This window comes from Papio anubis, chromosome 13 (assembly GCF_008728515.1).
Source record: "Papio anubis isolate 15944 chromosome 13, Panubis1.0, whole genome shotgun sequence".
NCBI classification, from domain to species: domain Eukaryota; kingdom Metazoa; phylum Chordata; class Mammalia; order Primates; family Cercopithecidae; genus Papio; species Papio anubis.
The window spans coordinates 4,246,993-4,273,537 of record NC_044988.1 but is presented as its reverse complement, the minus strand read 5'-3'; the positions used below and the strand labels follow the sequence as shown (position 1 = coordinate 4,273,537).

The following is a 26,545-nucleotide window of genomic DNA, read 5'->3' as shown; positions in this document are numbered from 1 at the left end:
CCAAGCAGCCCCCAAGGAGGGCATCTCCATGCCCCGATGGGCCTCCCTTACCCCGGCTGCTCTTTTCTGCCTGGTTGAGTACAAGACTGGGAGCTAGGGACATAGCAGGGTGGAGAAGAAATTGCTTCCCTCCCTTCAGGGACTTGAAGTCCAGTAGGGGTATGTGTGCGTGCATAGGGCTTGCGGTTCGGTAGGGGTGTGTGCATGTGTATGTACGTGTGTGTGCATGCGTGTGTGTGCATGCATTGTTCCATGGGCGTGTAGTCCACTAGGGATGTGTGTACATGTGCTCACATGCACATGTAAGAAGTCCAGGGTGTGTATACCTTGTGCCCCGGGAGAAGGTGTGAACTGGGCAGTGTGAGGAAGTAGGTGGGGTGGACAGGTCCATGGTTGGCGGTGGGCAGGGGAGGGCTGGAGTGTGGCCAGCACAGAGGAGCAGGGATGTGCACCACCTGGAGAGGTGGGGAGGAGAGGGAACAAGATGGTGGGACCTGACCTGCCCCTGTCCGTGGCTGTGGCTATTGGGGTGATGGAGGTCCCAGTAGGGAGGTGACAGAGTCCAGCTGTGGAGGCCTTGGGATGGTGAGGCCGAACCGTGGCTGAGGACCTTTTCAGGAGTTGCCTCCCTGGTGGTCTCTGCAGACTCAGAGCCTGAATGAGGAGGGGTCCTGGGAGACCCCAGCTTCTGGGTCAGGGAATGGAGGACAGTGGTGCCATCCGTGGTGAGGTGTGGGATGGGAGAGGACACGAGGTCGAGGTGGGGAGTTGGCTCCTCTCTCTGTGTGTGGCAGGGTGGGGGTGTCATCAGCCTTGGGAGGTGAGCGTGAGCCCAGCAATGTTGGGAGTTGTTAGTAGGCTGGGTGCCAAAGTTCTTAGGGGAGGTTGTGGAGCCCTGCTGGGGCTGCGCTGTGTGATGGACCTTTCTTCCCGTCTCCTCTACAGTAAAGAAGAAGCGGACCTGGCACAAACACGGACCGGGGCAAGCGCCCGACGTCAAGCCTGTGCAGAACGGCAGCCAGCTCTTCATCAAGGAGCTGCGGAGCCGGACCTTTCCCAGGTGGGCTGGCCCTCCCTCTGTGCTCCACCTACAGCCAGGGGATGAGCATTCTCTCCGTCCCTCACCCTGCTATCCATCACTGGGAGCTCCCTCTGCTATGCTTGCTGGAAAGCAGGAAGCAGGGAGCCTGTCTCCTGGAGGCAGCATAGTCCGCACCAGCAACCCAGAGCTCCCTGCAAATGAGCCAAACTCTCCTCCCCTTGGTCAGCACTTCCCTGGGGGTGGGGAACAAGCATTGGCGACCCTTCTCCTGCTAGGTGGAAGGGACCTCTCTCCCAACCTGAGTATGCCCAGCACCTGCCAGGTACTCTCCTGAACCCTTGGCTCCCAGTCCTTCCTCAGCCCACACGCGTGCTCCCATGACCCAGGCAGGCGTCGTCCTCATGTCTCCTTCTCAGAGACCCCCAGTGCCCACACTCTTGTTCTGCATGAGGGCAGAGGACAGAATTCTGGCCACAGGGAGGACGCAGCTGGGAGCAGCTCCTGGTGAGAAAGGAGCTGTTTAGGGGAAGCACCTCCGAGCTGCCCTGCGGCCGTTCATGAGCTGGAGACAGTTTCTGTTTGTCACGCAGCCTTTATTTCTCCCTCACTTTTGAGGGATAATTCCGCTGGACACAGAATCCTAAGTTGGCGGGGTTTTTTTCTTTTGACATTTTAAATTCCAACTCCCTTCTTGCGTGTGTGATTTCTGGTGCAAAATCCAATGGAACTCTTGTTCTGACTCCTCTGGGCAAGGTGTTTTTCTCCTGGCTTCTTTATTTTTTCTTTTCTGACCTTTATTGAGGTAAAATACATATAATACAGTTCACCCATTTAAAATGTGCAGTTCAGCGGATTTTACCGTATTCACAGATACGTGCGCATCACTGATTTTGGGACATTTTCATCACCCCCAAAGTAAATCCCATTACCTTTATACATCATCCCTGTCTTCCCATCCCCCTTCCCAGCATGTCCTTAGCAACTACTAATCCACTTTCTTGTTTCTGTAGATTTGCTTCATATAAATGGAGCTCTACAACAAGACTGGCCTCTTTCATTTAGCAGAGTGCATTCAAGGGTCATCTGTGCCGTGGCATGTGTTAGCACCTCACTCCTTTTCTGGGGCTGAATGATATTTCATCATATAGATATTCCACATAGGTACTCTGTCTGTCCATTCATCAGGTGATGGTCATTTGCGTTGTTTCCACTTTTTGGCTACTATGAATAATTGTGCCATAAACATTTTTATATGAGTTTTTATGTGGACATATGCTTTTATTGTTTTAGGAGTGTAATTGCTGGGTCATATGGTAACTGTGTTTAACTGTTTGAAGAACTGTCAGACTGTTTTCCAAAGCAGCTTCCCCGTTTTATCTTCCCACCAGCAGGATATGAGGGTCTCCATTTCTTCACATCCTCACTAGAACTTGTTATTATCTGACTTAACTTGATTCTAGCCATGTGGGTGGGTGTGAACTGGTATCTTATTTTTTGATTTTCATTTCTCTAGTAATTAGTGATGTTGAGCATCTTTTCATGAACTTGTTGATCCTGGTATATCTTCCTTGGAAAAATGACTATTCAGGTCCTTTGCCCATTCTTATTTTTATTTTTTGCTTTTTAAAAAAATTATTGAGTTTAAAAGTTTCATATATAGTACATTGTAGATACAAGCCCATTACCTGATATATGATTTCAAAATACTGTCTCCTATTCTGTGGGTTGTCTTTTTACTTTCTTGATGGTGTCATTTGAAGTAGAAAAGTTCTTAATTTTGATAAAGTCCAATTAATCTATTTTTTGTTGTTGTGCTTTTGTTCTCATATCTGAGAATCCATTGCCAAATCCAAAGTCATGAAGATTTATTGATATATTTTCTTCTAAGAGTTTTGTAGTTTTAGCACATACAGTTTGTTCTTTGATACGTTTTGAGCTTATTTTTGTATACGGTGTGAGGTAAGGATTGAACTTCATTTTTTTTTGCATGCAGCTCTTCATTTGTTGTAGTACCATTGGTTGAAAACACTATTCTTTTGCTAGTAAACAGTCTTGGCACCCTTGTCGAACTCAATTGGCCATAGATGTGTTTGTTTCTGATATTAAATTCTATTCCACTGATCTACATATCTGCTTATGCCAGTACCACACAGTCTTAATTACTATAGTAATTTATAGTGAGTTTTGAAATCAGGAAGTACAAGTCTTCCAAGTTTGTTTTTCTTTTTCTTTTCTTTTTTTTTTTTTTTGAGATGGAATCTCACTCTGTCACCCAGGCTGGAGTACAGTGGCATGATCTAGGCTCACTGCAACCTCCACCTCCCAGGTTCAAGTGATTCATCTGCCTCAGCCACCTGAGTAGCTGGGACTACAGGCTTGCACTACCAAGCCTGGCTAATTTTTTGTGGTTTTAGTAGAGACGGGGTTTCACCATGTTGGCTGGGCTGGTCTCAAACTCCTGCCCACCTCGGCCTCCCAAAGTGCTGGGATTACAGGCGTGAGCCACCATGCCCGGCCAAGTTTGTTTTTCTTTTTCAAGTTTGTTTTGATCATTCTAGGTCCCTTTTATGTCATATGAATTTTAAGGTCAGCTTGTCAATTTTTACAAGGAAGTCAGCTGGGATTTTGAAAGCTATTGCTTTCAATCTGTAGATCACTCTGCAAGTATTTCAATCTTAACAATGTTAAAACTTCTAAGCTGTGAACATGGATACTTTTCCATTTATTTAGATCTTTTAAGTTTCTTTCAAGAATGATTTATAGTTTTCAAAGTATTTTACATTTCCTCTGTTAAATATATTCTGAAGTATTTTATTCTTTTTGGTGCTCTTGTAAATAGAATTGTTTTCTTAATTTTCAGATTGTTCATTGCTAGTGTATGGAAATACAATTGATTTTTATGTGTTGATCTTGTATCTTGCAACCTTGCTGAACTAGTTTATTAGTTCTAATAGTTTTTTTAGAGGGTTCCTTAGTATTTTCTATACACATATGATCATGTCATTTGCAAACTGAGATAGTATGACTTCTTCCTTTCCCATCTAGGTGACCTGTATTTATTTTTCTTGCCTAATTGCTGTGCCAAGAACCCCCAATATCACCTCGAATAGAAGTGGCAAGGTGAGGGTGGTCAGGGCCCCACTCAGTACTATCAGCATGCCACACCCAAGGGAGAGCTTCAGTTTCACTAGTCAGAGCTGGATGCAAGAAGGCAGCCCTCACCCCTTGGCACTACTTGCCACAGACTTAAACTCAGCAACAGTCAGCTGGGGCAGAATGAGAAGTGGAAGTCCTGCTTTTCCAAGAAGAAAGCTCTCTAGCTGGGAGCTGGTGGGGACGAAGCCTGTGTTCTTGGCTGCAGCACAGTGGAGTGTCCTCTCTGAGCTCTGAATGTGAATGGAGGGAGCAGTCTTGGTCCAAATGTCACAGACTCTTCTTACTGAGTTTTTGGAGATTTTCTTAAATAGATGTTTCTTCATTTGCTCTTTGGTCTTGGGACCATTTCCAGAGGCTCTGAATAATTGTTTTTTAAATAATTTTCACCAGTTCATTGTCATGCTGGAAGTTGACCTCGCTCATCTGACTTCTTTCAAGATATTTGCTTTGTCTTTTTTTTTTTTTTTTTTTTTTGCAGTTTGAATATGATATGCCTAGGTGCAGAATTTTTGGCATTTATCCTCCTTTATGTGGTCTAATATTTTTGGATCTTTGGTTTCATGTCTGCCATTAATTTTAGAAAATTCTCAGCCCTTATTACTTCAAATAAATATTTATTCTACTGCATTTTCTCTTCCTTTTTATATTCTCAGTATGCACATTACACTGTTTGTAATTCTTCTTCTACATTTCTTGGATATTCTACCCCTCCCCTTGACCCCCACCCACCTGCTTCTTTGTTCTGTTTGGAGTTCAGGCTGGAAGTTTTTATTGACGTAACTTCAGGCTTACTGGTTCTTTTCTTGGCAATGTCTAGTCTACTGATGAGCCCATCAAAGGCATCCTTCATTTTTGCTACTTTTATTATTATTTTTAAATTTGTAGCCTTTCCCTTTTGGCTGTGTCTTAGTTTCCATTTCTCTGTTTACATTACCCATCTGTTCTTACATGTTGTCAGCTTTTCCCATTAGTGTAGCTAACCTATTAATCCTGGTTATTTTAAATTTTCTGTCTGATAATTCAGAAATTTGTGCTATGTCTGAGTCTTGTTCTGATGCTTGCTTTGTCTCTTCAGACTATGGTTTTTCTTGCCATTTAGCAGGCTTTATAATTTCTTGTGAAAGCTGGACATGATGTATTGTGTAATAGGAATTGAGGTAATTAGGGTTTAGTGTGAAGTTTTATGTTAATCTGGGTAGGACCTGGGCTGTGTTAAATTTGCTCTAGCTCTAGGTGCCAGAGATGTCAGCTTCTTCTAGTTTCTTTGTTTTTCTCCCGGTTTCTTTGGGTTTTCCTAAGAATTTCATATTAAACAGAGTCTGTGTCTGCAGCTCTCTCAGTTATAGTCAGCTATTGTTATACTGATGTATGGTGGTAAGTTTTGGGGAGGGGAAGTGTTCTATAATTTCAGGATTAAATCTCAGTTTTATAGAGTCTGGGCTGTGATCATTAGGAGCATTTCTCAGCCTTTTTAATTTTTCTTTCCTTATCTGAGACAGGAAGGCTAGTGGGGGCTGGAGGTGACCAGTTGCCTTCCCCATGTCCAATAGAGTCTGATACAGGGGAGCAGACTTTTGTTGTGGAGAACACCACTCTGGGTGTATTTAAAAATAGTTCCTATTTCCATCCTCCTGCCGGATTAAGGAGTTTTTAACTCTTAAACTGATCTACACTTAACTTTTGGCAGTTTGTCAAAAGTTATCACTTAAGTGTTCCTACAGGTCACTGCCTCCAGCAGCTTCTGCTTCAGGTAAGGCGATCTCAGCTATGATTTTCTGTCTCCTCAGATTTTGGGTGGTTGGTTGTTTGTCCTATGAGCTCGATTCTCTGATGAATATAAGAAAAGTTGTTGATTTTCTGTTTTTTCAGCCTTTTTCTTGTGTGGAAAAGGGGAGTGACAACATCCAAGCTCTTCACATGTTGGAGTTGAAACCGGAAGTCCAGTTCCACATTATTTTAACCACCTTATATTCATTGGGTTATCTGTTGTTTTATTGTTGAATTGTAAGAATTCTTTACATAGTCTGGATACTTGTCCCTTACCGGGCACTTTGTCCCATTCTGTGTTGTCTTTGTACTTTCTTGACAGTGTCATTTGAAGCACAAAAGTTTTTAATTTTAACAAAGTCTAACTTACCTCTTTTTTCCCTTTTGTTGCTTGTGCTTTTGGTATCACTGCTAATAAATCATCGCCTAATCCAAGATCTTGAAGATTTATGCCTTTGTTTTCTTCTGTGAGTTTTATAGTTTAAGCTTTTATATTTAGGTCTTTGACTCATTTTGATTGAATTTTTGTATACTGTGTGAGGTAGAAAGAACTTTATTCTTTTGCATGTGGATATCAATTTTTCCTAGCAACATTTATTGAAAAGACTGGCCTCTCCCCATTGAACTGTCTTGGCACTCTCATTGAAAAGCAGTTGATTGTGGGTGTAAGGATTTATTTCTGGGCACTCAAGTGTATTCCATTGCTCTGTATATCTTTTCTTAGGACAGTACCACAGTCTTGACTGTAGGAGCTTCGTATTGAATTTTGAGGTTGGGAAGGGTCCTCCAACATTATTGTTCTTTTAAAAATCTGTTTTGGTCATCTGAGTGCTTTGCATTTTTATTCAGCATTCCAAGTTTAGTTTGTCAGTTTCTGCAAAGAAGTCAGTTGGGATTTTGATAGGGATTGTGTGGAATCTGTAGATTAGTTTTCCATTGTTTCTTGAATCCACACCTTTCTTCTAGGTTTGATTTCCTTCTTATAGAATTATGTCTTTTAGTTCTTTCAGCAAAGGCTTATGAAAAATATACTGTCTTGTCTGACAATGACTGTCTTTTTTCTTACTTGATTCTAATATTCTAAAATGGATCTAAAGTTCTAGAGTGAAAGCTATTTTTCTTTAATTCTTTGAAAGGTAATTTATTGTCTTTTGACATCTCTTGCTAATGAGATGTCTGTTGTTAGTCTAGTTGCTGTTTCTTTATATTGTTTGATGTACTTGGTACATGAGTGTATGGTACTGCCTCTAGATGTTCATTTGTTTTTGTTTATTCTGCTTAGAACTCAGTAAGCCCCTTTAATTTGGAGAGTCACATGTCACTTCTGAGAAATACGGTTTTCTCTTTAGTAGCATTTCTTCTGTATTCTCTATATCATTTAAAAAATTTTCTTCAAGTTTACTATTTTTTCAGCCATCTACTGTTTAGTGCATCCACTGAGTTTAAAAAATTTTGATCATCATATTTTTTATTTCTAAAATTTCTATAAATTTCCTTTTCAATGTTGCCTGGTCTTTTTTCTTTTTTAATACATCCCTGTGCCTTGCCGCATCCTCTTGTTTTCCTTCTGAATGTGTTCCAATATATTTATCTTCAAATCTCTTTTCAGTTGTTCTGTTATTCTCAGTTCTGGTGTCTCTTTGGACTGGTGCGTCTATTGACTGACCCTCTTGGTGGTTCACTTCCTTCTGTGGAGCATCACATTCCACTGGGACTAGTATGTCCTTGGCTGCTGTCCACCTACAAGATGGTTTGTGTTTGCCTTTTGCTAAGGTCTTATGGTTTTCACAGATTAGTTCCAGATCCAGTTTGGGGTTCCCAACCGATGGGTTTAGTGCGAGTTTGGAACTCTCACTGCTAGACAGGATCTTGGCATTGGGATTCATCAAGGGTCATTTTCTGCCTGTGGCCCAGGTGGATGGGAGGCCTTCCCTGTTGCTTTCAGAGCTTCGTTTGCATGGTTTGTATACCTCGAGTTTCTCACACGGTTGCCTGTACACATTCTTTCTTCTTCCTCACCGTCCAGTACCCCCTGGTTTATCTTTAACGCTATTCCCATGTGGTCAAAGCCAACGGACACTCTTCAGTTCTGATCTTAATTGCCCTCTTGACAAAATTAGGCACTGCAGCCCTCTCGATCCTTGAAGTCCTGTCCTTTGTTGGGAATGGGTTTCCTCCCACCTGCCCACTTTCTCTCCTGGTAACTGCCCTCCTTGAGGCATTTCTGGGGACTCAGCTCCACAAACTCTTTAGCTCTTCTGAGCTTGTGGCCTACCCAGCTGGCACGTCCCTGGACAATCTGACATGTGTCTTAGACCACATGTGTCCCCAGATCAGCTCTTGGACTGTCCCTGTCCCCTGCTCCTGCCCCTCTACCGTGGGCCCTCTGTAAATGGCCTCGCCTCTGCCCCTCTGCTCACAATAGTCTCCTGGCTGTCTGTATTTGCCTCTTCCTGTTCCCTCCCACTTTCTGAGCTATCACCAGACTTATTGATCTCCTGAACCCCCTTGGCCCTTTCCCTGTCCCTTAGTCTAGGCATGGTGCCCTGAGCCTCCTGATGCTCTGTGCCCCCACTTTGCCCTGCTGCAGGCCACTGTCCACACAGCAATGGACAACCCGCAGACTACACCGCTGCCCTACTTAGAATTCCAGAGGCTTGGCTGGGCACAGTGGCTAACGCCTGTAATCCCAGCACTTTGGGTGGCTGAGGTGGGTGGATCACCTGAGGTCAGGAGTTCGAGACCAACCTGACCAACATGGTGAAATCCCGTCTCTACTAAAAATACAAAATTAGCCAGGCATGGTGGCACATGCCTGTAATTCCAGCTACTCAGGAGGCTGAGGCAGGAGAATTGCTTAAAACCTAGGAGGCAGAGGTTGCGGTGAGCCAAGATCACGCCATTGCACTCCAGCCTGGGCAGCAAGAATGAAACTCCGTCTCAAAAAAAAAAAAAAAAAAAAGAATTCTGGCGACTCCCAGTGCTCTTGGTGTGCAAAGAATTCCTGCAGTTCCCAGTGCTTCTGGTGTGCAGTGGGAGCCCTCCAGCTGTGGCTCCTGTCATTCCCATACCTGCTGCTGTCTGTCCGCGTCAGAGACCTTGGGTGGTGCACTCCTCCCCTCGGCCCTGCCTTGCTGGGTGCTCTTGCCCCTGTTCCCTGCTGTCCTCCTCCCCAGCGCTGCTCACAGCTGTGCCCATCCCATAGAAGCATGTCCCCAGGGTCACCAAACAGAGGCTGTTCTAGCAGGCCCTGTGGACCACAGCTGCCCAGAGACCTCTCAGGGAGCAGGAGGCAGCCTGGGGCATGGACTGGGGCTGAGAGCTCTGGGTCCAGCTATATGACCCTGGGCAGACCATACTCCCCCTGGGCCTCATGTCCCTGGGAAGATTCCTAGGGTGTGTCAGTGCTCTGCCAAGGTCATTTGTCCTGTTTGCCTGTGGGCCCCTCTCATCTGCCTCTGGCCCTGTGGTGGTGGCCATGTCCAGTAGGGAGCAGGCCAGGACTGGATGCTCTCGTCCGGGTCCTTGGGGCTGACACTGCACATGCCGTTCATCCTTGCCAGCCAGGGGCCTCCTCCCAGCCCTGCACCTCTGCTGCTTCCCCTGGGGCAGGAATATGGGGACAGGCTAGGCAGGGCGAGAGAGAGACAGGAGACCTAGTTTTCACCCCGTGCTCTCTATATGGCTTTGTCCAAGGCCTTCCCAATATCAGAGCTGTCTTAGTGGCTCTTGTTCCTGAGCTGTGATTTGGTGGCCCTGCCGGGGAGAAGCAGGTGCTTCTGAGAAGGGGTGCATGGGAGGTGCAGTGGAGGAGCTGCCCCTATCCTCACCTATGGGTCAGCCTGGGTGCTGGTGGTGGGGGAGCGACCTTGCTTAGGCCCAGGCACCTCTTGCCTCTCTGTCTTGTTGGGAAGGACAGGCCCTTGTCACCTCTCGACTTTTCCATCTGACACGTGTGAGACCCCATGTCCCTGCTCCCCCAAACAGTGGGGTTCCGGAGTCATCTGCCCTGGCTGCCCTATGGTCCCACGTGTGACATCACGGCCAGGCCTCCTCCTGTGGCTGTGGGAGGTGGGTGGCCAGACCCAGGCTTGCCACTCCAGTGCCGAGGCCCTGTCCACACCTGTCCTGGTACAGGAGGCCTCGGGCCCGATGTGGCCTCTGACCTGTGCCTCCCTGCAGTGCTGAAGACGTGGTGGCCCGTGTGCCGGGCAGTCAGCTCACGCTGGGCTACATGGAGGAGCACGGCTTCACCGAGCCCATCCTCGTCCCTAAGAAAGATGGGCTGGGTCTGGCTGTGCCGGCCCCCACGTTCTATGTCAGCGACGTCGAGAACTACGTGGGTAAGTGCCATCCCCTTCCCAGTGCTCTGGGGCTGGAGCCGGGAGTGCTGGGGCACCCACCACTGTGCATGCTGTTTCCCCGCGCCCTGCCTGTGTCCCATGTGTGTCGTGAGCAGGGGAGCCTCAAGGCTCACCATACTCTGTTCCCGGTACTCTTAGATCAGACCCTGCGTCCCACTGAGATGACAAATGACCTGGCAGATCCCTTGCCCTCCCAGATACTCTGACTGCAAAGTGGGGGCTGGTCTGGGAGACCCTTTGATTCTGGCAGCTATGAATTGCATTACTGTGGGTGCCACTTGACACTGTCATGCCTGGGAGGCCCTGGTGGTGCGGGCCCATGTCGCCATCCTGGCTACCTGATTAGGGGCCTGGCCTTCCTCATCTGCACCATGACCTGCCCCCATAGCACCAGAATCTCCTCCTCGTCTGGATTCCATATGGGTTCTAGCCAGTGCCATTGCCATCAGCAGCGCCCACTTCATGTCCCCTCCAGAGCTACTGGGCTCAGGTGGGCACTTGTGGGTAGAGGAGGCACCTGTGGGGGTGCCGTTCAAGAGGCAGCGGCAGGGAGAGGCCAGCACACCTAGCAGTGTCCCTGACAGGTCAGCGGCCATACGGCCAAGCATGGAGGCCCACATGGTTGCAGGGCCTCAAGGTGCTCATGGGGGATGCCTGGATGGCCGGCCCGGGGAGGAACAACCCTGAACGGGCAAACATCCAGGACAGAAGATGGGCAGACAGGCACACTGGCCTCTCAGTGCCGGGGCTCCGAGACAACTGGCCCCACCGCTCTGAGCCTCACTCTCTTCCTGTGTGCACCCCTCGTGGGGTATGTGCTGGAGGTGAAATGAGGTCACCTTTACAAGTTTGTGGGCACATGGGGCACCCACCAGGAGGCCATCAAGTTCAATTTCAACAGGGGGCTAGGGCCCTGGATTTTCTTTAGAATCACATGGACACCCTGGGGCTACCGAGACTGGGCTCCCAAACTGGTGGTGAGGAGGAAGAGCGAGCACCGTGGTAGCTGTCAGACATCTCAGGAAGAAGGGCTAGAAAGTGCTCATCCTGGGACCTGGGGTGAGGATGTTGGGTGTCCATGCAGAGGGGCTGATTCTGTGGGGTTCTTACTGAGGAGGAGGGCAGGCTGGACATAGTTGGAGCCGTGGCACTAGCTCTGTGGCTGATCCTGCCCTGAGCCGGGATCCAGCGCCTGGTCTCGCCTGTGCTCGGCTTTCCCACGGGTTTACCTGAGAGCGGGCCGTGGCCATCTGGTGGGCTGTTTCTGTCTTGCTGCACAGTGCTGGTCAGGCAGCCTTGTGTACCCCCACTGTAATGTTCATGCTTGCCGGGCCAGTGCTCTTTCTCACCTTCCCAGACCCTGGCATGGTGCGTGCAGGATAACATCTAATACATAGTGAGGGCCTGCCCAGTGCCTGGCACTTTTCTAAGCTCTTCCCATGTAAGAGCTAATTTCCTCCCTTCCACAGCTCTGAGAGGTGGGTCCTGCCCTGCCACCAAGACCCTGGACTCACCTAATCATGCGGGTGGGGCCTGGTTTGTCCTCTGGCCCTGTTCCCTCCACAGCTGTCCCTGAAAAAGCAGGGAGGAGATGGTTCGTAGTTTGTATTGCTTCTATGTCTTTTTTTTTCCTCTTAATTTTTTTTTTTATGATGGAACTTTATAAACACACACAAAATTAGAGAAACAGTAAACCCTCATGCACCCAGCACCGGAAACAAAAACCACCAGCTTTCGGCTGATTTTCTGTCTCCCTACTTTTTTATTCTCTTGTAGTATTTTAAAAGGAATTCTGATCACGCATGGTAGCTCATGCCTGTAATCCCAGCACTTTAGGAGGCTGAGGTGGGTGGATTTCTTGAGGCCAGGAGTTCGAGACCAGCCTGGCCAACATGGCAAAACCCTGTCTCCACTAAAAATACAGAAATTAGCTGGGTTTGATGGTGGCACTGGTAGTCCCGGCTCCTCGGAAGGCTGAGACAGAAGAATCACTTGAATCTGGGAGGTGGAGGTTACAGTGAGCCAAGATCGTGCCACTGCACTCCAGCCTGGGAGGCAGAATGAGATTCCATCTCAAAAAAAGAAAAAAGAAAAATTCTTTTTACATACATCATTTTACCCATAAAAATTCTAGTACATAGCTCTAGCAGACAATTTAAAAAATATATAATCACCATTCCATCATCGCACTGGATTATATTAACAGTAATTCCTTGGTGCATGTAAGACCCAGTTTAATTCTTCCCAGTTGCCTCAAAAGTGCCTTTTTACATTTGGCTGTGGAATCCAAATGAGACCCTCACATTGCATTTGGTTTTTATATCCCTGAAGTCTCTTTTATTCTGACAGCCCCATTTCGTTTTATCCTGTTGGTTTGTTGGAGAAAAGGCCATGTTGGTCCTGCAGAATGTCCCACATCCAGGATTTGGTTGCCAGCGTCCCCAGTGGTATCACTAAGCAGGTCCCTCTGTCCCAGGTGTTTCCTATAAACTCGTGGCTAGAGGCTTGCTTGACTTGCCTTCAGGTTTTTGGCAGGACTCCCTCTGAGTGGGTGTGCTTCCATCCGTGGGGAGGCCTATCGTGCCTGACCACACTCTTGCAGTGATGCAGACAAGGCCAGTGGCCCCAGCACCCACCTCGTCTGTCCACACTAATCCCACGGCCTTGCAGTTTGTGGTCAGAGGAGCCATGGAGAACTATTGCAAAGGGCGACTGGCAATTCTGTCCTTCCTTCTCCCTCTATCAGTCATGAGTCTTTTGTAAAGAAAATTTCCACCTCATCTGGTTGTCCTGAACTTTTCCTTGTCAACTACAGAAAAGGCTTTTCCCTTTATTTATCAGTTTGCCAATTCTCAGAGTAATGAATAGGTGCCCTAGAAGTGCAGGGGTTTTGATAGCTTAATTTTTAAAATGTAGGTATGTCTCATGAATTACTTGGAACATACACTAAAATGTATTTGCCGTTCGTCTGAAATTCAGGCAGGCCAGGCGTCCTGTGTTTTTATTTGTTAATCTGGCCACCCTCGCTGAGGCCTGTGTCCTGGCTGCCTCACAGCATCACCAGGCCAGAGGAAGAGTGGTCAGGGTACTTTGTTGAGCCAGGGGAAAAGCAGGCAGGTGAAGCTGGACGTTGGCACCTAGAGCCTCTGCACCCAGCCCCTGGCAGCTCCTGCTGTGTGTGAGGGCAGCCAAGGGTGTGTGTCCATTCCACACATCCTGGCCTCAGGGAGGCTGTGCCACCTTCCCAGGGTGCTCAAGCTCCTCCCGCCACCTCCCCAGGGCCGGAGCGGAGTGTGGATGTGACAGACGTCACCAAGCAGAAGGACTGCAAGATGAAGCTGAAGGAGTTTGTGGACTATTATTACAGCACGAACCGCAAGCGGGTCCTCAACGTCACCAACCTCGAGTTCTCCGACACCCGGTGAGTGGTGCCACCTGGGGGTGTGGGGGCTGGGGTTGGGGCAGGGGCGCTGTGCTGTCCTTGGTGAGAAGCACAGGTCGAAGGTCTCAGAGTTGGAATACTGCACACGGCACGCACTGATTTTTCCTGTTTCTCTCTCTCTCTAAATTTTTTCATTTTTTTCCTTTTTTTTTTTTTTCTTTAAGGCTGGCCCACAGCTGTTTCTCTTTTTAAAGTATGAAGGTGACACATTGAGAACAATTCAAACAAAAAAAAGGAGCAGAAAGGCAAAGCATCCTCTGGTCTTGGCCCTGCCCGTCCCACTCCTCAGAGAGAACCGTTGGTAACGGTGTGTAGTTTTTTCCAGAATGCACACTCATGACACACTGAGACCTGTGACACACCCACTTCTGGACACACAACATTCACGCTTATTCATGGACACACCAATACTCGTGACGCCCACTCGTGGACACATTCATGACACTCACACTGACTCATGGACACTCCAATGCATGAGACATTCGTGACAGTCTGACCCTCACATTCGCTCATGGACATACTCATGACACGCTCACCCATAGATATGTCACGCACCCACAGTCACGACACCTCATCCCTACTCACAGACACCGATGCATGGTGCACTCACACTCACGGACACACTCGCCAACACTCGTGACACAGCACACCAACACTCATGGACGTACTCGTGACACATTCATAGACACGACACACTAGCGGACACATGGACACACGTGACACACACTCAGCACTCACCAACACAGGGTACACTCACACATGGACACATTCGCCAACACACTTCTGACACGTTCACAACACACCGGCATACTGCTCACATGACATGGACATGTGATACACACTCATGGACATTCACGGACACACTCCCGATACACAGACACTGACACACTCAAACACAATAAATAGACTCATGACACGCTTATGACATGCACTTCCTTGATGCACTGAGACACTGACTCACTGGCACACTCACACTCCTGACACCTGCACACACCCGTGTAGACGTCTACACTCACACATGAGATACTGCAGGGGCGGCTTCTGTGACCCGCCTCCCTGCTTTCCAGGCAAGGCGGGCCCCACACAGATGTGCCTTGGTTGGCCTGGTCCCGCTGAGTTCCTGGCGCGAGTTGTCGTCAGCCCTGCAATCACTGGCTAGGGCATCCTCTGTCAGGGCTGACCTACACCAGCCTGGCTTCCTGGTGGCAGAGCTGCTGGCCCTGCACTTTGTGGCTCTAACCTTGTTCTCCCCACGGGCTACCGGCTTGGGTGTGGTCGGTGCCTGCCCTGGATCCACCCGTCAGCCCTCTCCATCACATCGTCTCTGCTCTCCTGCTGGCCCCTGGGAATGATCCAGAACACTCAGTCACTGTAAGGCATGGGTGGCTAAGGATGGCTTCAGTCTTCATCATTTCCATCATGCCTGTTTCCTGAAAGCACATAACATGTGCAAAGGGGTAGGTAGGGAGAAACAAAAGTATTATCTAAAACCACACCAAGAACGAGAATACAAAACTATGCCAAGAGCCACAAAAAGGGAATATGGCTGTGCATGGTGGCTCATGCCTGTAATCCCAGGACTTTGGGAGGCTGAGGCAGGAGAGTCACTTGAGACCAGGAGTTTGCAACCAGCCTGGGCAACAAAGCAGGATCCTGTGTTTATTTTAAAAACTTAAAAAAAGAAAAAAAATGTAATGAGCTTTCAGTTTGGTTTGAGCTTCCTAACAGCAAAGGCAAAAAGGGAACTGGAGTGGGTTATGGTACCAGAGAAAGTGGTATGTATTGCTTTGGTACCAAACAACATAACTGATCGTGTTTCCATCAACTTAATTTACTGCCCTGCCTGGGTTGAGGGGTTCTCACAGAGAGATGTCTGGGTTATAGAGCTAGGGAGAGATGGTACTTTGGCATGTGGTTTTCTGTTGGGCCTTTCAGGGCCATCCCTTTGCCTCCTGTTTCCACATGCCCAGTCCATGAACCATTAGGGGGTTGTTTGCAACTGTTGTTGGGCACTGACCTACCAGAGCCTTCACATGGGCTTGGGTGGGGCCGTGGAGTGGGCTCTGCTTCCTCAGTAAGTCTGTCCCCAAGGATGTTGGTCAAGCAGGTAAGGTCAGGCCTGACCCCATGTGCTGTCTGGGGTAGCTCTTGGGGCCTGCTGCCTCAGGGGGGCCCACAGTGACCACTGTACCCCCAGACCAGAGAGATGCCTGCTGTGTGGCAGGTCTAGGGTGATGTGGCCACTGCTGGTCATTCAGACACACATCACATCTGGACTCTGCTCATGGTGACCTTGCGTGTCCATGGGGGCTTTGAGGACCACCCCCCGCCAACTCAGAGAAAGGTGTGGCCTGCACCTAAACAGGCCAAGCAAGGGGAAGAAGGACGTTTGAGCGTGTGGTGGGAGGCGGGGACAGCCTGGCCCCTGTGGTGTGTGGTGTTTGAAGGACATGGCTGGAGATGGGTCATGAGGGCCCTTGTGGCAGGGAACCCTCTCCTGTGGGCAGCAATGTGCCCAGACTGCTGAGGTTTCAGAGGTTGGCAGTGGGTGTGAACTCATGGGGGATGAAGAAGGGTGCTAGTTTGGAACGTGCTGGAGATTTAAAGGTGAGGTCTGTGACTGAAGCTGGTAGGATTGGGGTGGCGGGACTCTGCTTGTGATTTGTGACAGTCTTGTCCAGGGACAGCTTGTCCAGGTTGGTGTGGCCTTTGGGTAGAGACAGCAGCACTTGCAGATGGGCTGACAGAGACATGACAGGCCCTGTCTTTCTGGAGGCAAGAACTCCCAGATCTGGTTCTTAGTGGCACCTGAAATGTCACTGCACGGGTGCTGTTGAGCTTGACTTTTTTTTCTTTTTTTTGGAGACGGAGTCTCGCTCTGTTGCCTAGGCTGGAGGGCAGTGGGGTGATCTCAGCTCACCGTAACCTCCGCCTCCTGGGTTTAAACAGTTCTCCTGCCTCAGCCTCCGAAGTAGCTGGGATTACAGGCACACCAACATGCCCAGCTAGTTTTTGTATTTTTAGTAGAGACAGTGTCGTGTCTCGCCATGTTGGCCAGGCTGGTCTCGAACACCTGACTTCGTGGTCTGCCCACCTCTGCCTCCCAGAGTGCTCAGATTACAGACGTGAGCCACCGTGCCCGGCCTAATTTGACGTTTTTGATGAAACGTAACGCATTTTATCCAGGACAGTGACATTTCATTGAATCGAAGACTGCCTCTGCATCTCCCTATCTTCCCTGGATATGAGTTGGCTGGATTGGACAGTGACCTGACATGGCCAGGGTTCGTGGGCGCCCTGTCGTCAGCTCTGGAGAGCAGTGGCTGTTATCCAGGTGACGCCAGAGGCACCTGGGCTGAGTGTAAGAAATGATGTCTACGCTCCAGCCCAGTGCACCACAGCCACATGCATGTGGCCAGTCTGGAAAGACTTGCTTTCCAGTTCCCAGGAAAGGAGGTTCCCTCTTAGGGGTGGATGGTTTTGGGGCCTTCTCATCATCTTCTGAGGGTGGAGGCCAGCCTCAGACCCAGTCTCCTGCCAGGGCCACAGCCAGTGCCTGGGCTTGTTCCGCCCCCTGTGATCCTGTTTGCTCCTCTGTGAAATGGGAGCTGTGACACATGACCTGCAGGTGGTGAGAGAGTGTGGGACATGCCTCACAGAGCCTGTTTCCCTCTCCAGGGGACATCAGAAAGGGAGTCGCAGGTTCCCTCACCACCTTCTCTCCCACCCCCAGAATGTCCAGCTTCGTGGAGCCTCCTGACATTGTGAAGAAACTGTCCTGGGTAGAAAACTACTGGCCAGATGATGCATTGCTGGCCAAGCCCAAAGTGACCAAGTACTGCCTGATCTGCGTGAAGGACAGCTACACCGACTTCCACATCGACTCGGGAGGCGCCTCCGCCTGGTACCACGTGCTCAAGGTGAGCCACGCCCCTCGGGGCACCTCAGCCTTGCCATGGCCATGACCGATCTGCAAGATCGTCTGCAGTCCCCACAAGCCCTGACTGTGGCCAGGATGCCACCCCCCAGAGGGCCCTGGACCGTCCATCCCTGGGACAGGAGGCCTCTGGAGATGTGTCTGGGTGGAGGGGCAGGGGTGCATGTGGGAGCAGAGAATCGCATGAGCGTCTCCTTGTTCTAGTGGGATTCAGGCTCGTTAACAACTGGGTGAGGCCGCTGGGTGGCCGTGCACTTAGAGGAGAAAGGGGGTGTTGCCGAGACATCCTGGAGGAGGGGTCAGCCATAGCCAGGGCCCCGCACGGGAGCCAGTGGGCAGGATGGGGGCATCTGAGGGGGCAGGGAAGGCTAGGCTGAGAGAGGGAAGCCAGAAGAAAAATGAGACATAAATAGCAACAGGAACAAAGGAAACCCTAAGTTACGGGCTCCCCCAGTTGCTAACTGACCTTCTGCAGACCAGTGGAGCTGGACCTGGAGCTGGGCGGGTGCCTGTGCTCGTCCCACCTCTGGGAGGCCTTGAGCAAATCACTGGGGCATCCTCGGAACCTGCCTTGGTCCCATTGCAGTAGGACGGGGTCTCGCTGCTCCCTCCTGGGGCCTGCCGTAACACTGCCTGGGACACGGTGGCATCATTTGACCCAGCCTGGGATCCAAGTGGCTCTCAAGAGTGGAGCTACCTGGAATGCTTTTGATACCCAGTTACAGCTTTATTTGCAACCTGGGTACCCACACCATTTGTAGTGCCTCAAAACAATGTAATGTGGGATTATGGGCTTTAGCTCTTGACTGTGCTGGGGGCCCAGATACCCAGAACCTTCCTAACACCCAAACTTCTGAATTGCAAAGCACCTGTGCCCTCAGTATTGCAGGCAGGAGTCGTGGACCTGGGCAGGGTACTTTTCACTTTAGGACCTGTCACTTGCACCCCTACCCCCGCATCCTGGCATGGGCGGCTCTGCCAACAGGCTCTCTTGGCAGGGGGAGAAGACCTTCTATCTCATCAGGCCGGCCTCGGCCAACATCTCCCTGTATGAGCGCTGGCGGTCTGCCTCTAACCACAGCGAGATGTTCTTTGCCGACCAGGTCGACAAATGCTACAAGTGCATCGTCAAGCAGGGCCAGACCCTCTTCATCCCGTCAGGTGAGTGCGGGCAGCTTTGGGGACCGTGTCCTAGGGATTGCCGGGCCTCATCAAGCTTAGTGCCCTGTCCCTTGGGCCGTGTCCCCACCACGGGGTCTCTCAGCGTCCCTGGTGTGCCTGCTCCCTTGTCCGGAACTTACCGCCACCCCAGCCCAGTCCCTGCAGAGGGCCCAGCCACGGGGCTTGTTTTGTCTGGTCAGCATGAGCACTCCTCACCACCGAGGCCACCTTGGAGCTGCACAGCCAGTCAGCCGCCTTCACATCCTGGCTGGGCTCACTGTGACCGAGCCCACAACTGGAGACCCAGCTCAGAGAGCCTTGTGCGGGGACAGCAGCCACGCCATCAGAGTCAGTGAGGGAGGAGCGCACTATAGCTGCTAATTAAGGCAATAGTAGGGGACATTTTGAGCCTGTGCTGAGGGAGAAAGCCCATCATGAGCCACTGTGTGCCCCTAGATGATGGTAGAACAAATCCCAGACATCCTGCTGTTTCACTTAAATATTCCACTATTTCTGAAGGACTTCCTTTCCTTCTAGAGTAACATAGCTGCAATACTGTTCTCACACCTCGAAAAATGAATAATTAACAGCAATTCCGCAGTATCATCAAATAGCCAATTGGTGTTCAGGTTTTTAAATCGTTTTATAGATTTTTTTTTTTCATTTTAAATAAGTATCAAACTGAAGCCCTCATATTTTAATGATTTATAAGCCTCAGAATCTTCTGTAATCTCTGGGTCCCTCCTCCCTCCGTTGGCTTTCTCACAGTCACAGCTATTTAGGAAAGAGTTGTGGATTTCCCAGGGTCTGGCCCAGGCTCTGTCTCTGAGGATAACCTGGGGACCAGTCCCAGCTCTGGGGGCGATGCAGCTGCCCTGGGCTTGTCTCCTGCTCCTGAGCATGACTGGGAGGCCGGGTAGCTGGACAGAGGCTGGAGCTTCCTCCCTCTGTCTGAGTACTGCCCCTTGAAGTGGCCTGAGTGAGTCCCCTCAGCTCTGGGCCTTGGTTTCTCTGTGCGGGGCTGGACTGACTAGTCTGTGCCGCCTCAGACACAGCCTCTCCCCCGACCCCCTTCCATGGAGGCTGGGGTTGGACCAGGGCCAGAGAGCTTCTCCCAGGGAGGCCCCAGGCTGCTGGTGAAGCTGCAGAGGCAGACAGGGCACCAAGGTATAGGCAGGCAGGAGCTGGATCCTGGGCTGGGGAAGGCCTGTGCTGGTCTCCACCGCTCCCTGATCTGGAGCCATGAGAAGCCCATTCATGGTAGCAAGGTGGGGCACCAGCCACTCCCCTCTCTCTCCCAGGCTGGATCTATGCCACGCTCACCCCTGTGGACTGCCTGGCCTTCGCGGGACATTTCCTCCACAGCCTGAGCGTGGAGATGCAGATGAGGTAGTGCCTGCCGCGCCGTCTGCCCTCAGGCTCCGCAGGGCAGTGTCCTCCCTCTAGCTGGGTCGGTGCTGGACGCCTTGGGCTGAGTCCTGCCACAGCCCGCCTGTGGGTGGCCTGGACATGACCATCAGCCTCTGTGGGCCTCTTCGTGATGTGGAGGGAAGGAGGAGGTGGGCTCTGGGGCCGTGCAGGCCGGCTCCCCGAGGGACCTGGCTGCTGGATGGTTGTAGTTGCCCTTGGTGGGGTTGGGGTTGGGGTTGCTTAAAAGGCTGCTGCCTTCTCTTCTTGGGCACTGACAGAGCTCTCATGGGCCCCAAGGCCTGCAGCCACCAGGGCAGTTGTCCCCTGGTCCTCTGCAGCTATGCAAGGCCCAGTGGGGAGGCCTGAGCTGGTGTGTCTTGGGCCTGGATTGATGCCCAGTGTCACCTGCTTGATGGTCAGTGCATTGAGAACTGCTCTTTGGTGGCTTCCAGAGCATATGAAGTGGAAAGGAGGTTGAAACTGGGCAGCCTGACTCAGTTTCCCAACTTTGAAACTGCCTGCTGGTACATGGGGAAGCACCTGCTGGAGGCATTCAGAGGTACTGGTCACTCCGGGGTGGGTGTCCAAGCCTGGGGCTCTTGGCTGTCGGGATAGCCAGAGCTGGGTCAGGGCTGGCTGACTGGGTGTGAGTGCCGCCTTCCTGTGGCCTGAGCAAGGCCCTTTGGGACTCAGCCCCCTGGGGCTCAGTTTCCCCATCTGTATAATGCAGGACTGGATTGAACGGCCTGGGCCTCTCTTTCTGATTGGACTGTCCCTTGTTTTAGAAAACACTGGGCTGTGGGTTGAGAGGGGCGAGTGTGCGTGGCCTTGGTGCAGGTATCAATCACACCTGCTCCACCCTCCACATTGGGAAGCTGGAGCCCTTGCTCTGTCACTAGCTGAGGAGTGGGTGTGAGTGAGCTCTGGGTCCCCTTAGGATCCCTCAGGGGCGTGGCAGCTGGACCGTGAGGCAGGCTTGTGGCTCGGTCCTGGCCCTCTGTGGATGCACTGTGGCATCCTTGGGCTGCCCCTTTCTTTCCCAGGTCCTGCCTGGCCATACCATCAGAGATGAGAGCAGGTGGCTCCTGGCAGCCGCCACCCTGTTCAGGCCTCCAGACTGCCCAGCAGCATGAGGGAGCCTACAGGAGAGTTTGCATTTATGTGTGACTTCCTTTCTCAGTGTGCCCTTCACCAAAAGTTGCTCTTAGCTTTTCTTTTTTGGTTCTGATAGCAACCAAGAGTTCTTTTATGCAGAACCCTTTGCACTCTGGCCCTAGTTTGAGAAGGTAAAATGGTCCTTAGTTGTGGCTGGCCAGGTTTCAGTAAGATTTTCCCATTGCTCCCCAAATGTGGAGCCCTGAGCTTGACTCCTGCAGAAGGAAGTGCCCAAGATGGGAGTCTAGCCCTGCCCTCAGGGGACTCGTGCCAGGGAGGCAGGGATCAGGGCAGCATCCGGGAAGCCACCCCACAGGGCCAGCCTGACTACTGGCCAGCTAGGCCACTGTGGCCATATCCTCTCTGCCTGGGCCTCCCTCTCTGAGTGGACGACAGTACAGTTGGCCCCCAGGACTGAGAGGACCCAGGGAGCTGCCATGGTCCTGGTGAGTCGGAGCCCTGGAGCCCTGGAGCCCTCTCCAGTGGGAAGAGGGAGGGAGGCCCACGGCAGGAGCACACCTCCCAGCTGAACTGTGGTTGGTCCCTCCACTGTGCTAAGGGGCGTCATGAGATGGGAAGAGGTGCTTGGGGATGCCTTGTGTGGGCCCTGCAGAGTGAGGAGAGCCAGGCAGCCTGTGTTAGGGGCCTGGAGGGTGAGACAGTGGGAGGATGGTGGGAGGGCCAGTCTTTCCTCAAGCAGGGGAGGCCACCAGGAGGATGGGCACCCCCAGGTTCCAAGAGGAACTGTTGGCAGTTGAGCTGGTGGCCGTGGGTGGAGGGAGACCTCTGGAAGGCTGGACCTGGCATCCTCCGGTCTGGCTGTATGGCTGGGCACGAAGGCACCTGTGGGCAACGGACATCCACCCATCTCACCCAGTGTCTCCTTCCCAGGCTCTCACAAATCAGGGAAGCAGCTGCCCCCTCATCTAGTCCAAGGAGCTAAAATTCTCAATGGTGCTTTCCGATCGTGGACAAAGAAGCAGGTAGGAATCATGTCACAAATGCCTAGGGCAGGAGAGCAGTGATAGGTGGGAGGACCTCCCTGGAGACCAAGCAACAATGTCCAGGACTTGTCCTGCTTCACTGAGATCCAGCCTGGGAAGGATGGTGGTGCTCCTCTGCCTGGCTTGGCCCAGGGTGTGCCTTTGCCCCAGACACCCCTGCTGTCCACTGATTGGGCCACCTGAGGGCTGGGGGAGGACAGATGTAGATGCCGAGCCCCCTCCCTCAGGGGCTCACAGCTTGGTCACAAGTTGGTGGGAGGAGGGTGAGCAGGTGCCAGTGCCTCCTGGGAGGAAGGTGGGTCTGCGGGTGGAGGACAGATGGCTCATGGTGGGATGACACTGAGCACAGAAAGGCCTGGAACCTGGTGGGGGCAGGGAAGGACTGGGGGAGTGGCTGGCTCCAGGACAGGGAGTGCTGGGGACACCCTGTCAGCTCCTCCTGGCTGGCCCTGGCATTAGCTCAGAAGCTAAGCTGCCTGATAGCGGGTGCAGCACCCCAGCCACCTTGCTCTGTGACGCGGGCAGCCCCTCCCTGTGACTCTTCCCGATGTGCGTGCCCCCACAGAAGCCACTTCCTGTGTTCCTTAGCATCTTCCCTTGGTTTTGGCTACAGAAGGGAGCGGAAGGCCTGACTCAGCCTTGGGCACCCTCTGGGACAGTGTTTCCTGCTGGGACTCTCATTGTGCAGAGGCACTGTGGCCGCTCCTGAGAGGAGGACCCTCTCCCAGGCCAGAGAAAGCCAGTGGAGATTTACAGAGAAGGCTGCAGGGAATACTGTGTGCAGCCTGCCTCTCTCCTGGATGGGCCACCCAGGAGAGGCAGCCAGTGCACTCCCAGGGCCATCCTGCAGCCGCCACCTCCCTCAGGTCTCAAGGCCCAGGGCAGTCCAGGGCGGCCCTCCCAGCTCATCTCAGCCAGGTGACCAGGTGGAGTGGCCTCTGACCAGGAAGAAGGGATGGGACCCATGTCCACTCCATGGCTGGCTGGTGGTGGCCTCAGGCAAGCTTGTCCTCTCGGTACTCGGTTTGTCCCCCTATTGATGGGGACTCACAGCAGAGACCTCTTGCCAGGGCAGAGTTTGGCTGGGAAACCCCTCGCCTCATGCTGATCAGAGTGGCTCGACAGTCAGGCGACAGCCTGCAAGAATGCAGGGGTAGGTCAGGGCCACGGGACGTGTCTGATGCTGACCCTGGGCCCGGTTGTCCTGCAGGCTTTGGCAGAGCATGAGGACGAGCTCCCGGAACACTTCAAACCTTCACAGCTCATCAAAGACCTGGCCAAAGAGATCCGGCTCAGTGAGGTGGGGCCATGTCCAGGTGCTGGGCTGAATCCCCGGGGATGGGGGAGGGCCGGCCTGTCTTTCTCTGGGCCCAGGGGCCAACCTGACAGACAGCTGCCAGCTCCAGGAAGGCCAGTGCCCCAGACAGTCCTCCCTGCACTTTCCTGGGCGAGCTTGCCTTTGTGAGGGCTCAGGGTCCCAGGTCTCTGGCTGGGTCTGTGTTCTGGTGTGAGTGTGTAGGGACTGAGAGATGGCACCGGCCTCTCTGAATCTCCCATGGGGAGGGCACTCTGTGGGAGGAGCCCCTGACTTAGCCCCTCAAGTCCCAGCTTGTGTGATCCTGGATGAGCCCTCAGCTGCTGTGCTGGGGTAGAACAGAAGAGCCTTGGGGAGAGCAAGTGACTGATGGCATGTGACGGGTGTGTCACACAACAGCGTGGGTTGGGTGTGAGTGTGTCACATGATGGTGTGGGGCAGCTGAGGCTTTCTGGACTGACAGCTCCCTACCAGCCTGGCAGTGAGGGTCTCCAGCGTCCTGGTGTGTGGACCCTCCTGGGCCACAGTTTGGCAGAAGCAGCACGTGACCCTTTCCTTTCTGTATCCCAGAATGCCTCCAAAGCCGTCCGACCGGAAGTGAATACTGTCGCTTCGTCAGATGAGGTGTGTGACGGGGACCGGGAGAAGGAGGAGCCTCCGTCTCCCATTGAGGCCACCCCGCCTCAATCCCTCCTGGAGAAAGTGTCCAAAAAAAAGACTCCCAAAACTGTGAAGATGCCCAAGCCGTCCAAAATCCCCAAGCCCCCAAAGCCCCCTAAGCCCCCAAGGCCCCCCAAAACGCTGAAGCTCAAAGATGGAGGCAAGAAGAAAGGGAAGAAGTCCCGGGAGTCAGCCTCGCCCACCATCCCCAACCTGGACCTGCTCGAAGCCCACACCAAGGAGGCACTGACCAAGATGGAGCCGCCCAAGAAGGGCAAGGTAGGCCCCCCTCACCCTGACTCCCCACCTCAGCACCAGGGGTGCTGCAGCATCTCTTGGGGGAATGGCCCATGGAGATAGCTAGGGCCCATTGTCCTTGTTCCCCGGGGGCACCTGGGAAGATGTGGGGGTCTGGGCTCTTGCTGTGGGCTCAGTTTGCCCAGAAGATGCACTTCCCTGCCTGGTCCTGACGCAGTCCTGCCGCATCCAGGTCCAGACCCCCCCGAGTGGACAGGCTGTGCCAGCAAGCCACAGAGCAGTGGGCCTGGAGAGGGGCCCTCATTGAGGAAGGCAACACAATGTGTGTGTGCTGTGGCAGAGGTGGCACCCAAGAGGGCCACCTGGTGGAGGAGGCATGGTGGTTTTCCAGGAAGGGATGTCTAGTTTAGGTTTCCTAGCCAGATGAGTAGTTGCCATGGGACAAAGAAGCCCTGGGTCCTCCCTGGGGCCAAAGCATTGAGGTTAAAACCTGAAGGTAGATGAGGTGTCTGTGCAGAAACAGCAGGGAGAATGCCATTGGAGGGGAGGGGGTTTAGGGGTGAGGACAGGACCAGGGTTGCCCTGATAGTCTAGCCCCTGTGAACAGTGAGAGAGATGGGCCCAGCCCTGAAGACCTACTCTGACTAGAAGATCTTAGGTCTGGGCTTCAGGGACCATAAACCCCTGAGATCAAGCACCATTGAGTGTGAGCTTCTGCCAGGAGGAGGTTGTTACCCACTTCCTGGGGGCCAGGACACTTCAGGGCCAGTATCACAGGGGTGTAGTGGGACACTTTTGTGTTCTCTTTAACAGGGCAAGCATGAATGAATGCATGAGCAGATGAGTGGATGGCTAAATGGCTGGATGGATGAATGGATGAATGAATGAATAGATGTACGAATGGATGGATGAATGGATGAACAGATGGATGAATGAATGAATGAATCGATGAATGACTGGATAGATGGATGGATGGTTGAATGGTTTAATGAATGGATGAATAGATGAATGTATAGATGGCAACATGAATGAATTGATGGATGGGTAGATCGATGGATGAATAAATGAATGGATGGATGGGTGAATGGGTAGATGAATGGATGGATGGAAGAACAAATAAATGAATGGGTGGGTACATGAATGGATGATGAATGAATGGGTAGATGAACGAATGGATGAATGAATGGATGGATGGATGTATTAATGAAGGGATGGATGGATGAGTGGGTAGATGGATGAGTGCATAAGATGGATGGGTAGATGAATGGATCCTTGGGTGGATAGATGAAAGAATAGACGGATGGTTGGGGTGGGTGGATGGATGGGTTGATGAATAAATGGATGGATGGATGGATGAACAATAGATGGATGGAATGGATGGGTAGATGGATGGATGAATAAATAGATGAATAGACGAATGAAAAAATGGATGGATGGATAAATGAATGGATAGATGAATGGATGGAAAGGTGGATGAACAAACAGATGGGTGGATAAATGAATGGATGGATGGGTGGATGATGAATGAATCAACAAATGGTGAGTGGATGAATGGTTGGGTGGATGGATGGGTGGATAAATGGATGGATGAACAAATGGGTGGGTGGATGAATAAATTGATGGATGGATGGATAGATAGAGGAATGGATGGATGGATAGATGGATGGATGAATGAATGGGTGAGCAAATACATGTATGGATAGATGAACAAATGGATGGATGGATAGGTGGGTGAATGGACCGATGGATGGATAAATGAATGGATGGGTAGATGGATGAATGGGTGGATGATTGAGTAAGTGGATGGGTGGATGAATGAATGAATGAACAAATGGATGAATGGATGAGTAGATGGGTAGATGGATAAATAAATG

General features: G+C 51.5%; 1 protein-coding gene across 1 annotated transcript in view; it reads left to right on the top strand.

The window, feature by feature from the left end:
• The first annotated feature begins 429 nt into the window (after nt 1–429).
• Nucleotides 430–26,545, top strand: part of PHF2 (PHD finger protein 2) — a 42,540-nt gene continuing 16,424 nt past the window's right edge. Inside the window, exons 1-10 of the mRNA XM_031654035.1 lie at nt 430–1,060; nt 10,148–10,308; nt 13,609–13,750; nt 17,505–17,691; nt 18,707–18,869; nt 20,171–20,258; nt 20,732–20,838; nt 22,326–22,417; nt 23,649–23,738; nt 24,324–24,692. Coding sequence (XP_031509895.1) covers nt 10,200–10,308; nt 13,609–13,750; nt 17,505–17,691; nt 18,707–18,869; nt 20,171–20,258; nt 20,732–20,838; nt 22,326–22,417; nt 23,649–23,738; nt 24,324–24,692 — 1,347 coding nt within the window. The 5' untranslated portion in view covers nt 430–1,060; nt 10,148–10,199. The remainder of the gene's footprint in view (nt 1,061–10,147; nt 10,309–13,608; nt 13,751–17,504; nt 17,692–18,706; nt 18,870–20,170; nt 20,259–20,731; nt 20,839–22,325; nt 22,418–23,648; nt 23,739–24,323; nt 24,693–26,545) is intronic.